This window comes from Hypanus sabinus, chromosome 3 (assembly GCF_030144855.1).
Source record: "Hypanus sabinus isolate sHypSab1 chromosome 3, sHypSab1.hap1, whole genome shotgun sequence".
NCBI classification, from domain to species: Eukaryota; Metazoa; Chordata; class Chondrichthyes; order Myliobatiformes; family Dasyatidae; genus Hypanus; species Hypanus sabinus.
In genome coordinates, this window is record NC_082708.1 from 54,039,419 (window position 1) to 54,056,733 (window position 17,315).

Below are 17,315 nucleotides of genomic sequence, written 5' to 3' on the forward strand. Positions count from 1 at the left end.
AGCTGAACTTTGCATTTACAATGGCCACAAGATTGACTTCAACAGCACAAAACTACTGTGCCTTGCCAATGGTTTTTGGGACCATTTGGTGAAGGAAGCCACTGAAATTAACTACAGAAAAATAATTTTAATAAAAATGAAGGTCTTGCTCTAAGAACTGGAATTTGATTGTAAACAAGGTGGGACAGTGGAAACCTGACTGGATAGGATGGATGAGAGGGGTATATATACCACTGGACTAGATGTGCCCAAGCATCATCCCTGACAAAGATGGCATAATTTGTCATTGAAACATCGATTAAAATTGATACCTGTACCCAGCTGGAAGCCTGACAAGAGTAGAGTTTTTTTTGAGGAAGTTACCAGGAAAGTTGATGAAGGCAAAACAGTGGATGTTGCATACATGGATTTCAGTAAGGCGTTTGACAAGGTCCTGCACGGGAGGTTGGTCAAGAAGGGTCAGTTGCTTGGCAGTCAAGATGAGGTAGTAAATTGGATTACATGTTGCGGGAGAAGCTCGAGAGTGGTAGTTGATGGTTGTCTGAGTAGTGGAGTGCCACAGGGATTGGTGCTGAGTCCACTTGTTTATCATCTCTCTCAATGATCTGGGTGATAATGAAGAGGTATATGAAATGATGAGGGGGTATGTAGGTATATAGTCTCGACAGACCATGCACCTTGGAAAATTTCCAGGGCGCGAACCTGGGCAAGGTATTTTTTTTATATATGGAAGACCAGCAGTTGCCCAAGCCATCAATGTTGTCCAAGGGAAGGGCATTAGGACCCATGTCATTGCAGAGCAATGTGTGGTTAAGTGCCTTGCCCAAGGACACACACACAAGCCTCAGCCAAGGCTTGAACTAGCACTAGACGAATCACCAGACGAAGGCTTTAACCACTTGGCCACGCACCAACACGTGGTTGTAGAAAGGGTAAATGCAAGCAGGCTCTTTCCACTGAGGTTGGGTGGGACTCCAACCAGAGGTCATAGGTTAAGGGTGAAAGGTAAAAAAATTTAAAGAGAACACGAGGAGAAAATTCTTCACTCATGGGTTGTGAGAGTGTGAAATGAGCTGCTAGCACAAGAGGTGCATGCAAGCTCAACTTCAATGTCTACAAGAAGTTTGGATAGGTATGTGGATGAGTATGGAGGGCTATGGTTGCAGTACAGGTTGATGGCAGTAGGCAGTTGAAATGGCTCAGCACTGATTAGATGGACTAAAGGGCCTGTTTCTGTGTTGTACTCTATGTAATCTGTGTTGGAAGCTCAGCTTAGATTTGAATCTACGCCTTCAAGAGAAAGATTTTCAAACAAAAGATTTCAAATTCTTTGCCCCCCCAATTATTTCCTTAGCAATTATTTACCAATTATTCAATGTTTAAAATTTTCATGTTATTACCTTCAATGTTTCAAGCTCCTCTTTGCATTTTGACAGCTCAGATTCTTTTTCATTCAATTGACACTTCAGTTTCTCTGCAGCTTCTTGTTCCGCTTTCTCATCCTGTACTTGCTTTTGTGTTTCCATGTTCTCAAGCTTCTCTGTAACATTTTGAAGCTGAATGAGCAGATCTTCATTCTCAAGATTATTTTTTTCACTCAGATTTTTCATTTCCAGCAGATCTCTTTGCAAACCTTCCTTATCAAGCAGTGCTTCATCTAGATGCTTTTGCAAAAGACTTTTCTCCTGTTTGAGGTCATCGATTAAACAACCTAGTTCAGCCTGCAGATCTCTATTTGCATCACTCTGTAATTGCAATTCCTCTTGCAAATGCTGTATGCGCTCATTAGACAGCAGTGCCTCAGACTGCTTTTCTTCTCTAATTTTAGTCACATGGTTTTCAAGTAATTGCATTGCCTCAATTACATTGATTTCATCTGCACTATTTGTAAAACTAAAAGCTTCTTGTTTAAGAATATTAATTATCGCATGCCTAATATTTAAAAATTGCTGTTTTTCAAGTCTATCTGTAATTTCCAAGTTTTCCTTTTCTTGAATCAAAGCCTGTAGTTGTTTACTGAGATCTTGAAGTTTTTCTTCATTTGTTTCCACGTTTTCATTTTGTAATCTGAATGTAGATAATTCACTTTGCACCAATTCCTTTTCCTTTTGTAAGTTTGTAATAAGTTCCTCCATTTTTTTTGTTTCAGAGTCCAAATACTCCTTCTCAGTTTTTATAGTTTCTAATCTGTTTTCCATGTCACTGAATTTTTGACAATAAGCATCTTTCTCAGAAACAGCCTCTTTTAAATGCAGTGCTGTTTCATCCAATCTCTTTTCCAACTCATAGTTGTTCTTATTGAGTACTTCTATTTGTTGTTGAAGTTCTGCACATTTACCCTGCTCCTGTGTAAAAGATTGTTCCAACCTATTTATTGACTTTTCAGAGATTCCAATTCTTGATATTAGTTCCTCCTTCTCTTTCATTAAATTATCTACATGTCCTTTCGAATCCATCACAATTGCCTCCTTCATCTGAATTGAAGATGCCAATTCTTGATTCTTCTCTTCAAAATTATTTACAATTTGTTTTAGTTCCTTAGCCTCTTCTACTTCAGCCTGCAATTTATTGATTAATTCCAAAAGAGAATCTTTCTCATTAAAAACTTTCCTGAGTTTCTGTTGCAGGTCATGAATTTCATCAGACTGTTGCTGTTTCATAACCTCAAACTCACGGCTAATCTTTGAAGCAGATTCTCCCAATTCCGCCTGTAGGATTTCCAAGGTGTTACGCAAGTTTTCGTACTGTCTCTCTGCCTCCTCTTTCTCTTCCGATAATGTTTGGCATTGTTTTGTCAAATTATCTATCTTAAGAAGAGATTCTTGTTTTTCATTTTCAGCTGCAGAAAGTAAAGTTTGCTTTAACATTGATACATCTTTTTTATGTTGTTCTGTTATATCCTGTATTTCAGAGGAATACTGAGCCTCTGCCATTTCACAACGCTCTTGAGCAGAATGAAGTTCATCTGTCAGTTTTGTGACCATGGTCATATATTCTTCCTTGGATAATTGGAGCTCATTTATCTTAAATTCCCAATCTTCTCGCTCATGAAATAACTCCTCTTTTGCATGCTGCACTTCTACTTCTACCTTCTCCTTTTCATTTTTCATGTAAACAAGCTCCCTCTGCATTAAACAATGCTGTGATTCTAATTTTTTCACACAATTCTCTAGGTACGTCACCTGCTCACCGGAGTTAGGTGATTCTTTTGGAAGCTCTTGTTGCAAATGTTGGACCTCCTTTTGCTCTTCTGTCATTTTTCTTAACTGATCTCTCAGTTGATTCAACTGAAGCTCATAATTGCTAGCATTCTCCATCAGCTCATTTGCAAGGCTTTTCTCTTTCTTTGAATGCTTCTCTACTAAATTTTCCTCCAAGGTCTCAAGTTCCTGCTTGTGTTTTATGACAGCAGATTCAAATTGTTGCTTCAACAATGCCAATTCTTCTTGATGGGTGTTTTTAAGATTCTTAATTTCATTTTCATTTTCAGACATAAAGTTCCTTTTAATATCATCCAGCCTTTTCAATTCTCCCTCCTTTTCTTTGGTGACTGTTTCCAATTGCTGTTGCAACTGCAAAATCTGATCCTCAGAAGACTTTTTAATCTCATTTAATTCTCCTTCCAGCCTCTTTGCTTCAGTCTGCTGCAGGGAGTAGGCTTCAAGCTGCTGCTCAAGTTGTCCAATGTGGGTTATGTGCTTGAGATTTGACTCCTGAAGTTCATTTTCTAACTTGATTATTTCACCTTTGTGTTTTGCTTGAGCTGATTCTAAAGCTTCAATTTTGTTTATATGTTGATTTTTTAATAATTCAATTTCTTCCTGAAGTGCTGTTTCTTTTGACAATGCAACCTTAAAATAATTAAAAATAATTTTATTATTGTCCATATGTCATGGACATATGTTCTGATCACAGTAGGAGTATTATATTTAGCTAAATGTTTCAGTGCATTATTCAGCTAAAGTAGCTAATGTATTGAGGTAACCAAAGAGCAAAGGTCAAACTAAACATGTAGCAATGAAAATCTAAACCAGAGGTTAAAATGTGGAGGCTAAACAAAATGAAAATACTGATGAACAGGATAAACAATGCAGCATTTTAAACTATACCAAAATTTGTATGAGCACAACCAATGGCTCATCACTACCTTCAATTCTTCTTTGCATTTTTCATTTTCTTTTCTTAGTGACAGCGTACTTTGTTGAGCTTCTGCTTTTTCCAAGAGTACTGAATCTAGCCTGGCTGTCAGTTCCTGTTCAAAGAAACAAAACAGTACAATTTACAATAACCTACAGATGAACTTTAAATTAATGTATTAAAAGTCTTTGAAAAACATAATTTAGTAGTTCATTCATGATCACTATGAAAACAAAACCTTGTGACATAATCCAAAATTTACAAAATAATTCAATTTCTTCCTGAAGTGCCGTTTCTTTTGACAATGCAACCTAAAAATAATCAAAAATAATTTTATTATCGTCCATATGTCATGGACATATGTTCTGATCACCTTTTTTTTAAATTTTTTTTTATTAGTTTTTCAAAACATTTTACAAATTAAAAACCCCAAATCCCAATGAGGAACATTAAAACAGTGCAAAATTAAGCATACAATAACAATATGCTACAAAGGAAGAGAATTTAGCAAAAAAAAAAGCACCTAAATTAAAGACAAGTAAGCTTAGTGTCCTCCCCAAGCCCCACAACACAAGAAAAAACAACAGCAACTCCAGACCAACCACAACACAATATAGAGAGAATAAGTCAGGACAGCCAAGCTCCCAGACTGTGAATACACTCAGCAACAGAGGATAATAATGCCTTCTACCAGAAAAAAAAGGAGCTGAAAGCAAGGGACCAAAAAGAAAAAAAAACCCTAGTCAAGAGGAAGGTTATGAAAGTACTTGATAAAAGGTCCCCAGACCTTATGGAACTTTAGATCTGAATTGAGAACTGAATAATGAATTTTGTCGTTAAGCCATTGAGCATGAGTGGGCGGGGCAGCATCTCTCCATCTGAGGAGGATCAAGCGTCTAGCCAGGGGAGAGGCAAAGGATAATATTCGGCATTTGGTCGGACCCAGACATAAATCTGTCTCGCCCCAAAAACCGAACAGAGCAATTAAGGGGTTTGGTTCTAGGTGCTGATTCAGATTACACGATAACGTAGTGAAGACATCTTTCCAGAATTTCTCCAAGCTAGGACAGAACCAGTACATATGGATGAGAGAGGCCACGCCCCTCTTGCATTTATCACAGAGCGGACTAACGCTAGGGTAGAATCGAGATAGTTTAGATTTAGACATATGGGCTCTATGAACAATCTTAAACTGTAAAAGGCACTGGCGAGCACAAAGAGAGGTTGAGTTAACCAATTTGAGAACTGAATCCCAGCTCTCCTCAGATAAGGAGATATATAAATCCTGCTCCCAGGCCATTTTGATTTTATCCATGGGGGCCTGTTGTAAGGCCGCTAGTTTATCTTGGATGATTGATATTAAGCCTTTACCTAGTGGATTCATGGGAAGAAATAGGTCCATAGCATTTTTCGCAGGCATTTCAGGGAAGTTAGGAATTAAAGGAGCAATAAAGTGTCAGATTTGGAAATATCTGAAAAAATGAGCATTGGGCAGATTGAACTTAACAGAGAGCTGCTGAAAAGAAGCGAAGCAATTATCAATGAAAAGATCTTCAAAATGTGTGATCACCTCTTACTACAGTAGGAGTATTATATTTAGCAAAATGTTTCAGTGCATTATTCAGCTGAAGTAGCTAATGTAAAATTACGTTACCCTGAAACAACCCACACAAAATGCTGGAAGAGCTCAGCAGGACAGGCAGCATCTATGGAAAAAAAGTCTAGTTGACGTTTTGGGCAGTGACTTTTTCCATAGATGCAGCCTGGCCTGCAGAGTTCCTCCAGTATCGTGTGTGCTGTTTGGATTTCCAGCATTTGCAGATTTTCTCTTGTTCGTGATTATATTACCCTGAAAATTATGTTATTGCAATGTCATTTAATCATCAAATCTGCTGAAGGACACAATTTACAATTCTGTGCATTTGAACAACCCGTAAACAGGAATGTTATTATAATAATCTGCTTTTTAAACATTACCTGGATAACTGCATCATTAGCTTCAATAGATGGTTTTGCCTTAAGCCGTTCAATTTCATTTTCCAGTTCTGAAATAATAATACAAGATTTGTAAACAGACCTTAGTTAGATAATAACATATCACAAGAAGGTTGAACCATAAGTAAATATTAATGGGATGAGAAACACTGAAACACAAAATGCTTTATTTAAAATAAAATATTATTATTTAGCAAGAATTGAAAATGTCAGAAATCAGTCATGTCATGATGATTGAATTGGTAGAGCTAAGGAAATGTATGATCTGGTCAGATACACCAAAAAGGAACCTACTATTCAATAACGCCTAACAAATTGTATCTCTTTATATTCATAATCATAATCATGGTGCTCCATTGTAACAATATCAAAAAGACAAATCAATTTCCACAATGCCACCATTGCCCTTACCATCACCACTACCTCTGTCCATAGACTGATGATATATTTAGTAGTATTGGGTCAGTTGCAATTTCTTCATATAGAAAATGGGAAGGAAAAACTGAGCATATTTAGGCCTCTCACAAACACCACGACCCAGCAAACAAAATTAGCAAGTTTTACCCATTTAACTGGAAAAAAAATTCAGGATTCCTGCATTCCTTAAAATTAGGAAATTGGCCCGCACTCCAAAATATATTCATTCAGGATGTCATTGCTGAAGTCCACACGGAATCCAAAGCAAAACTTCTTACTGATGAGCTTCCCTGGCTTTTAACAGCGGACAACTGTGATTCACTTCCAGCAATGTTCTACTTTTTTGATAATTCAGTTTAATTTAATACTTCTAATTATAAAAATAAATAATTACTTCTACTTTTAGAATAGGCAAGATATCTTCCATATGCAAGATTGCACCAGCGACCAACAGCGATGTTTTGCTGACAGCTCACAAAGCTACTAGGAACTCTAGTACATATACTTCCTCTGAACTGTGATCACTGCAGTGTGCAGCCTGTAATTTCTCTTTGAATAATGTATTTTTGAAACAAAAACATTCTGGCATTTTAGTGATCTCCTGAGGGATTTGGCAAACTACTTTCAAAAGTGCAGGTGCGGCCAGGATGGCTATTGCTGGGGGTGGACGCTGCATCAACGCTTGATAGCGGAAGATGAATCCATGGTCAGTTCCATTACTCTACAATGATTAACATGTCGAGCAAGATTAAAATCGCTGAGACCAAGAGAGGAGAACAAACAAACACGAGGAAATCTGCAGATGCTGGAAATTCAACCAACACACAAAATGCTGGTGGAACACAGCAGGACACGCAGCATCTATAAGGAGAAGCACTGTCGATGTTTTGGGCCGAGACCCTTCGTCAGGACTAACTGAAAAGAAAGATAGTAAGAGATTTGGAAGTAATTGGGGGGAGGGGGGAAATGCAAAATGATAGAAGACCGAAGGGGGTGGGATGAAGCTAACAGCTGGAAAGGTGATTGGCGAAAGTGATACAGAGCTGGAGAAAGGAAAGGATCATGGGATGGGAGGCCTGGGAGAAAGAAAGGGTGGGGGGGGGGGGGAAGCACCAGAAGGAGATGGAGAACAGGCAAACAACTAAATATGTCAGGGATGGGGTAAGAAGGGGAGGAAGGGCATTAACGGAAGTTAGAGAAGTCAATTTTCATGCCATCTGGTTGGAGGCTACCCAGCCGGTATATAAGATGTTGTTCCTCCAACCTGAGCTTGGATTCATTTTGACAGTAGAGGAGGCCATGGATAGACATATCAAAATGGGAATGGGACATGGAATTAAAATGTGTGGCCACTGGGAGATCCTGCTTTCTCTGGCGGACCGAGTGTAGGTGTTCAGCAAAATGGTCTCCCAGTCTGCATCGGGTCTCACCAATATATAATAGGCCACGGATTGGTGAGACCTGACGCAGACTGGGAGACCTTTTCACTGAACACCATCAGTGCTTCCCCTGACGAAGGGTCTCGGCCCGAAATGTCAACAGTGCTTCTCCTTATAGATGCTGCCTGGCCTGCTGTGTTCCACCAGCACTTTGTGTGTGTTGAGGAAAATGAACAGGTGTTCAGCGCCACATGCCTTCATTTGATCAGTCTCACGACTACTGTCAGGTGGGAGATGCAGGAATCTTGGGATCCACGCCATCAGGTTTGGAAGCAGTTGTTACCCTTCAGCCATAGGGCTCCTGGGCAGGCTTCACTCGCCTCAGTGTTGACCAAGCTCCACAGCAGTGGGCTCGCTCTTGTGGAATCTGCAGTTCATGTTCTAAGTGTTACAGTTTATTTTTTTTAACTATTTGTGTGATTTGTCTTTTTTTGAAAATTGGATATGGGGCAATCTTGTGTGTTTTTTAGTGAATTCTACTGGGTTTCTTTATGTGGGTGCCTGCAAGATGAATCTCAAGGTTGTACATGACATACATGCTTCGATAATACATTTTAACTTTGAACTTTGAAGCCCCATTTGAAAGTATTAACATATACTTTTTTGTTTAATATTTCTTAAATGTATGAATACAAGTTATATTTAAAATTTCATAAATTTGAAAAGTTTAGTAACCTAGACAATTGAAGTTGGGGCCTTTCTAGTTCTTAAAGCCTTTAGTAATGATTTTGGGATGTGCACTACTGGACATCCTATTGCCCTTCACCCTCTTTGTTGCAGTCATGTACAAGTCACACCAGCAAGGAAGGTCCCCTACATCTTTATTTGGCAAGTATAGTTGTAAAAGATCACAGGAAGGGATTCAGAGCATTAAGATATAACCTTATACTTGTTTCTGTCAATTCTACCTCCACCCATTTTAGAACATCAATAAAACTCTTACTGTTGCCACCATTAGGCTTTTCTATGTCTCGCGAGCTTTTTATCCTCCATGAAGTCCCCAAAACTTTTTATATTACAGACCAATTCTTGCTCAATCATCATCTCTATCCTCCCCTGGGCCTGATATTTTAAATTCTCAGCCTCAGGAATGAAACCTTTTCAAGTGACATGGGGCAGATTCACCTGATTTCAGGGATGATGTGGTGATATCATGAGGAAAGGTCAAGTAGGATGGGCAGATGCTCAATATGCTGTCTTGAGTTTAGAAGAGTGGGAAGTATTGCACTGGAACACAAGATTCTCAGAGGAATTGACAGCGTAAATTCTAGGAGGTTGACTCCTTGGGTCGGCGACCTTGGAATGAATTCATTGAGGATACGAGTTTCAGAATTTAAGGATGAGATGAGGAACAATTTCTTCATTTAGGGGAGTTTGTGAATCTCAGGAATTTGCAATACTAAGAGAACTGTGGATGACCAGTAATTAAATATCAAGTTGAGTATTATAGATTTTAACTGAGGTATAATGTTGCATAGCAAGAAAGCATCATAGAACAACCATTATCTTACTGAATGGCAGAGCAGATTTCAGTGGTCACATAACTAATCTTGCTTCCATTTCTTAAGCTTTAATTTCTTCCTGTACTTAAAGTCTTCTAGTTTCCCAACAGCCATGGCCTTTGGACTCACCATTTTACTAAATGTATCTTACGCACTGAAAGGCCACCCCACCATTTGTACCCCACAAATAACAATTCCTGATTTTTGACATTTAGGCACACGTTGTGCACTACTTACTTAAGCCTCCCTCAACTCCTTTAAATATCTTATTTATAACTAGTTCCTTGCCCAAGGATTTAGTTGCACCTCCTGGCATGTTATGTTTTGCAATACATCAATGTCTTGATGAATGATCATAGTCAATGACTCTCTTCCTGGGAAGTACTTCAGGACAATTTTAAAAGGGGCCTGATAAAATGCAAATTGACTGAAGTCAGCTTGAAAAAAAATCAATCCATACATTGATTCTTTTAGGCATAGATAGCCAAAACTAACTTGTTATGTGGACAGTAAAGTTATACTTTAGAATTGGAATTTTACAACAGTTTTAGTAATGGAAATTCTAGAAATCAACATGTGAATGCCATTCTCTGCAAATGAATTTACACTAAAGGACAGGTTTCCAAGGTTAGAGCATCAAAACTGTTGTTTCTCATATGGATTGGGCGATCATACAACATGGCAGCTAGGTATACTATTGAAAAGACAGCATCCATGTTACATGAAGTAATTAGAAAGACACAATTTTAAGAATAACAAAATTAATTTTTTTCAGTTAATTCCTTAACTAGATGGTATTCACAATTCAGGAAGTACAAAAAACAGCAATTTTCATCATGTTGATGTGTTATGGATCCTTTCACAAAAGCATATTACCAGTGCATATTGACTTTGTCTTCTGTAGAAGCACCACCTGCTTCTTTGCAAATTTTATCAGGTCATCCTTTGATAGAGTGTCCAGCTGCATATACAACAGAACATGGATTAGTTTGATCCTGATGCATTTCAATATTATTTTACAAAGAATATTTAGATATAGAAGCTTAACAGCTTTGAAAAACTGCTGTGGTTAAGGTTCAAAAGATTTCCTTTTATCAAACCTTAGATTTTCCAGTTCCAGTTGTTGCTGGCGATGCTGCACCATCTACACCACTCTCCTGTTGAGAAAAATAAACTGAGCTTTTAACACCTATAACACTGATAGTGCTGCTTTAAATATGTTACCAGCATTCACACGGTTCCTGACATTTTCCTCACCTGTTAAGAATAGCTGGGTAATGCTGAAAGAACAATTCAAAATTTAACCTCTGAAATCAAACTCCTCAATCCATTTATCATAATGCAGTTCTCAATCTATACAAATACTATTTGAAAATTATTTCTAACTTCCATTCTGTAATCAATCTCAATCCTACAAAATGCTTCATTCTCTTTAAATAACTTTCACTACCTTATCAGATACAGTCGGCAAACTTGCACTTCATCTTAGTTTAGACAGTGGGAGAGTGGCAATTAAATTCGAAAACAAATACAGTACCTATAAAAATTATTCACCCCCCCCCCCCCCCCAGGAAGCTTTTGTGTTTTATCGTTTTCCATCATTGAATCACAGTGGATTTGTTTTTTTTTGACACTGAACAACAGAAAAAAGTTTCATGTCAAAGTGAAAACAAATCTCTACAAAGTGATCTAAATTAATTACAAATAAAAGAACACAACATAATTGATTGCAACACACACAAAATGCTGGTGGAACACAGCAGGCTAGGCAGCATCTATAGGGAGAAGCGATGTCGACGTTTCAGGCCGAGACCCTTTGTCAGGACTAACCGAAAGGAAAGATAGTAAGAGATTTGAAAGTAGAGGGGGGAGGGGGAAATGCAAAATGATAGGAGTAGACCGGAGGGGGTGGGATGAAGCTAAGAGCTGGAATGGTGATTGGCGAAAGTGATACAGAGCTGGAGAAGGGAAAGGATCATGGGACAGGAGGCCTCAGGAGAAAGAAAGCGGGGGAGGGAGCACCAGAGGGAGATGGAGAACAGGCAAACAACTAAATATGTCAGGGATGGGGTAAGAAGGGGAGGAGGGGCATTAACGGAAGTTAGTTCATGAACCTCATATTCATGCCATCAGGTTGGAGGCTACCCAGCCAGTATATAAGGTGTTGTTCCTCCAACCTGAGTGTGGCTTCATGTTGACAGTAGAGGAGGCCATGGATAGACATATCAGAATGGGAATGGGACGTGGAATTGATTGCATAACTATTCACACCCTTTAATATGACACACCAAATTATCACTGGTGTAGCCAATTGGTTTAAGAAGTCACATTAGTTAAACGGAGATCACCATGTGCAATGAAGGTGTTTCAATTGATTGTAGTAAAAATACACCTGTATCTGGAAAGTCTAACCTCTGGTGAGTCAGTATCCTGGCAAAAACTACTCCATAAAGACAAAAGAATATTCTGAGCAACTCGCTGAAAAGGTTATTGAAAAGCACAAGTCAGGAGATGGATGCATGAAGATTTCCAAGTCACTGAATATCTGTTGGAGTACAGTTAGGTCAATCATCAAGAAATGGAACTAATATGGCACAGCTGTAAACCTGCCTAGAGCAGGTTGTCTTTAAAAACTGAGACACCATGCAAGAAGGGGGCAAGTGAGGGGGCCAGCAAGTGACCTTTGACAACTCTGGAGGAGTCACAAGCTTCAGTGGTTGAAATGGGAAAGACAGTGCATACAACTGTTGCCTGGGTGCTTCACCAGTCGCAGCTTTAGGGGAAACTGGCAAAAAGAAAGCCACTGTTGGGAAAAAAACTTCACATGAAATCTCAGCTAGAGTTTACCAGAAGACACGTGGGAGACTTTGAAGTCAGCTGGAAGAAAGTTCCATGGTCTGATGAAACCAAAATTGAGCTTTTTGGCCATCAGTCTAAATGCTATGCTTGGCGTAAACCAAAAACCACACGTCATCAAAAACACACCATCCCTACCATGAAGCATGGTGGTGGCTGCATCATGCTGTGAGGATGCTTCACTGCAGCAGGTCCTGGATGGCTTGTGAAGATTGAGGGTAAACTGAATACAGGGAAATCCTGGAGGAAAACCTGATGCAGTCTGCAAGAGAACTGTGACTTGGGAGAAAATTTGTTTTCCAGCAAGACAATGACCCCAAGCATAAAGCCAAAGCTACACAGGAATGGCTTAAAGACAACAAAGTTGTCCTGCGTAGCCAAATCAGAGTCCAGATCGCAATCCAATTGAGAATTTGTGGCTGGACTTGAAAAGAGCTGTACACTCACGATCCCTGTGCAAGCTGACAGAGTTTGAGCAGTTTTGTAAAGAAGAATGGGGAAAACTGCAGTCTCCAGATGTGCTAAGTTGATAGTGATGTCGCCACAGAGACTCAAGGCTATAATTGCTGCCAAAGGTGCATCTACTAAATACTGACTTGAAGGGGATGAATACTCATGCAATCAATTATTTTGTGTTTTATATTTGTAATTAATTTAAATCACTTTGTAGGGACACAAATGACTTTTCCTGTTGATTAGCATCAAAAAAGCTGAATTAGATCTTCTGAGATGTTGTAAAAAAAGAAAATATGAAAACTTTGGGAGGGGGGTGAATGCTTCTTATAGGCACTGTAATCCACCTTACACTAACAGATTTGGATTCTCATTAAATACGTAAATATTTTTTTCTTTTTTCGACATGCTCTGACCTAAATCAATGCACGAGAACACACTTTTCAAGTGCAGTTCCCATTTTCAGTACTTGGTTTGGAAATCCACATGAATGTCGATAGGGCTCAGTGTGCACTGGACACTTGGAATAAATTTGTGGAAATATCTCGAGTTAACAATGGACTCTTGCACAACATCTATTCTCAGATGGATTTTAAAAGATTTCAATTGAGTAAATTAGATTTCAATGCAACAAGAAAGCAATGACAGTTTAAAAATATATATATATATATTTGTGGCCGCAACATTTTTCACTTTGATACTATTTATTTAAAATCTTTATTTTACTGAAACATTAAATAACTGAACACCACTTCTGTAGCATTCCTTTTATAAACTTTTACCAGGACACGTTCATTTTTGTGCATTCACCAGACCAGGATAAAAGCCCAATCATTAGCGTATACCCCAAATCCTGAAGTTGGCCTGACAGTCCCAAAATATGCCTTGGCATCAGACACAAAAAAGTACTGTATACTATACTCCTCTATATAATGTAGTCTTTGAAAATCATGCAATAGTGTCAGTGAGAAGCATCTCATAAACATGGCATTTTAGTTAAACTGCCTTCTTTATAGAGGTTACTAACTAAAAAATGTTAAAAGTGCTACATTAATATATTTTAAGTTCCACTATACTTGCAAGCCAAAATAATAGTTGATTGAATTTCCATCAATGATTAGCGATGACTATGTTTAAAATTCAAAGTAAATTTATTAAAAGTATGGATATGTTACCATATATTACCCTGAGATTAATTCTCTTACAGGCGTTTACAGGAAAAAAACACAAGAAAACTATACATAAGCAGACAAAGACTAACAACCCATTGGAGGAACTCAGCAGGTTGGGCAGCATCAGTGGAAACGAGCAATCAACGTTTCAGGCCGAGACCCTTCGTCAGGACTGAAGAGGGAGGGGGCAGGGGCCCTATAAAGAAGGTGGGGGGAGGGTGGGAAGGAAGCTAGTAGGGAGGGAATTACCGGAGGTTGGAGAATTCAATGTCCATGCCAAGGGGCTGGAGACTACCGAGATGGTACATGAGGTGTTGCTCCTCCAACCTGAGTTTGGCCTCATCATACCCTCTGGGTAGTCTCCAGCCCCTTGGCATGGATATGTCCATACATGGCCTCCTCTACTACACCCCTGCCCCCTCCCTCTTCAGTCCTGACAAAGGGTCTCAGCCCGAAACGCTGACTGCTCGTTTCCATGGATGCTGTCCTCCAGCTTGCTGTACGTGTTGCTTTGACCCCAGCATCTGCAGCATACTTTGTATTTAAGACTAACAACCAATGTGCAAAAGATAACCTCTGCTGCAAAAATACTGAAAGCATCAATTGTCTAGAGCATAGGTGTCAAACTCAAGGGCCAAATCCCGCCCGGTGTACAATTATATCCGGCCCGCGAGATCATTTTAGATAGATCTATTATTTTAATTATTAATGGCCCGGCAATATGAAGCCTATGATTGTAAGTTAATATCAATCATAAAAATAACGCTTGCTCAGCAGTCTTCTTCATAAGAAATGGAATTTGTGAAGTGAAACACTTTGTAGTTATAGCAGAGACTGAGACACATGAGAACAGGCTGAAAAAACGGAGGCAATGAAAGCTGTGTTTGCACGCGCCCAACTGATCCGGCCCGCATGAAGCTGCATTTTGCCCAATCCGGCCCGTGACCTAAGATGAGTTTGACACCCCTGGTCTAGAGTCTTTGAAAGTGAGTCCATAGCTCATAAAACCAGCACAGAACAGCGGTGGCTGAAGTCATAGAGTAATAACTATTCTTGAATTTGGTGGTGTGGGACCTAGGGCTTCTTCACCTCCTGCCTGATGGCATTAGTCAGGAGAGAGCGTGGCCCGGATGGAGGTGGTTCTTGATGATGGATGCTGCTTGTGCCAGTGCTCGATGGTGGGGAGGGTGTTGCCAGGGATCGAGTGGGCTGTGTCCATCGCTCTCTGCGGTCTTTTCGGTTCCCCTGCACTTGTAATCACACTTTAGTTCATTTAGGCATTATCCTCCATCTCACTTACTGTTTAATATCATGTTCTCTCTTGAGGCAAGTTTGAAATACATGATGGCATGTATATAAACAAGGAACTGATAAAATTTGCTTTGTTTCTTTCCTTGCCACTAGTGGGAAAGAGCTAATGGAGGCATAAATTGCTTACTTGTATCTCCAGCAAATTTTACACCATTCCAGTATCACACACTTGACATTTTATTTTAATAAAATTAAACAGATTGAAAGCAATGGGAACTTAGATGCTTTTCATATATATATTCACCTATATTGATGGTTTGGCTAATTTTTAAACTCTTAAAAAATCATGAGTTCAATTCTGATTCTAAGATTCAAGTTACAGAATATTAGCCGACTCAGTGCAGTATTAATGGGGTCCACAAATATTACAAGCAAGATGTTTCAGATGGACTACACAGTTAGAAAAGCAGACATATAATTTGAATAAATTCCCACATCATTATTCTTTCAGGATCAGAATATTCTTTCCTTAGTCAACAACAAACTGGTATTTGCTGCATTTGTTGATTAATTGTTTACTAAGATTTGTTGGTACATTCTAGGGGCATGCCATTAACTATCTGTAAGTAATATAATTCTCCAATATAACATGAAACGAGAATTATATTACTAAAACATAGCAAGCTTCATGTCAAAAGGCAACAACCAGTGTTTAACTTTGTGTCATAATGAAGAATCATCTATGTTCCTTACTCGCTGACTGTAAAAATCCGTTTCTATGCAAGTTGGATATTTTAGTTAAGCACTGTTGCTCATATATAGACGTGTATGAATGGTTCACTCATAAGGTTGAAAAGGTACTTCAGCCTTTAAATAGAACATTTAAATTGCAGTCCGCGATGCAGCTACATCAAAGAGCACATTTAATATCGGGGCAATTGCTGTTCCCAAATGAATTAATTTCTGCAATACACACAAAGCGTTGGAGGAACTCAGCAAGTCAGGAACATCTATGGAGGGGAATAAACAGTCGGCGTTTCGGGCCCGAAGTATATGCTGCATAGATGCTGCTTGACTTGCTGAGTTCCTCCAACAATTTGCGTGCTATTCAGAATCCAGCCTCTACAGAATCACTTGTGTTTGAGATTCACTTCAGTTCCTCCAGGATGTGCTTGCTAACATCCTACTCGCAGATGACGCAGATACCATTAGGAATTACATCTTCGCTACGGTGGTTGTAGCCCGAATGAGTGCATACTACACTGAAACGTCACATCTAATACCAATAATAAAGAAGCCCGTAGAGCAGGTTTTGCCGCGGTATTCGTGATCGATTTGCTTATGCTCTTGGTTGATAAACAATCGAATGGCCCTTCCAGCAGAAGGCCGCCCGGACAGTGACGGAGCCTGGAGCCCCACACTCACCTCCATGGTTCTCTGCCCACGTACCGGCCCCACTCGGCCCCTGGACCAGAACCCGGACCCGGACCCGGACCGAGCTCAGGCTCTTCCGGCAGCGTGCCTGATGACGTCGCAAGCCTGGAGCGGAGACCGGAAGTGAGGAGAACCATGACAACGGGGGCGCGGCCCAGTGCTGTGATTGTACACGTGGGGAATGACAGCAAAACACTGTACGGCGGTATAGTCCAGGTGAAAGGTCATTGATCACATAACCTGAAATGTTAATACTGTCATGCACAGCTCTAATAATACTTTCTTCCCTGATTAAGCCGAGGTTATGATCGCATTTTTCCTCGATAACACTCACAAAATGCTGGTGGAACACAGCAGGCCTGACGAAGGGTCTCGGCCCGAAACGTCGTCAGTCCTTCTCCCTATAGATGCAGCCTGGCCAGCTATGTTCCACCAGCATTTTGTGTGTTGCTTGAATTTCCAGCATCTGCAGATTTCCTCTTGTTTTTTTCCTTAATACATTGCTTTTTGAGCTGTTAGCTTTTTACAAGTTGTACAGCTTGCATGATTTTTTTTTTGAAGTTGTTACGTTAAAAAGAGCATGCTACATTATTAAAACAATTTCAGATTATGTTTTGTTCCTGGAGAGATCCGGTCTGCATTTTTCAGATTCTACAAAG

At 39.5% G+C, this 17,315-nt stretch overlaps 1 protein-coding gene across 1 annotated transcript in view; it reads right to left on the reverse strand.

Annotated features, from left to right (window-relative positions):
* Positions 1-16,770, reverse strand: part of LOC132391328 (GRIP and coiled-coil domain-containing protein 2) — a 59,012-nt gene extending 42,242 nt beyond the window's left edge. The window contains exons 1-6 of the mRNA XM_059964367.1: positions 16,648-16,770; positions 10,591-10,647; positions 10,367-10,451; positions 6,115-6,182; positions 4,148-4,252; positions 1,401-3,851 (exon numbers count right to left, since the gene is read on the reverse strand). Coding sequence (XP_059820350.1) covers positions 1,401-3,851; positions 4,148-4,252; positions 6,115-6,182; positions 10,367-10,451; positions 10,591-10,647; positions 16,648-16,653 — 2,772 coding nt within the window. The 5' untranslated portion in view covers positions 16,654-16,770. The remainder of the gene's footprint in view (positions 1-1,400; positions 3,852-4,147; positions 4,253-6,114; positions 6,183-10,366; positions 10,452-10,590; positions 10,648-16,647) is intronic.
* Positions 16,771-17,315: the final 545 nt, after the last annotated feature.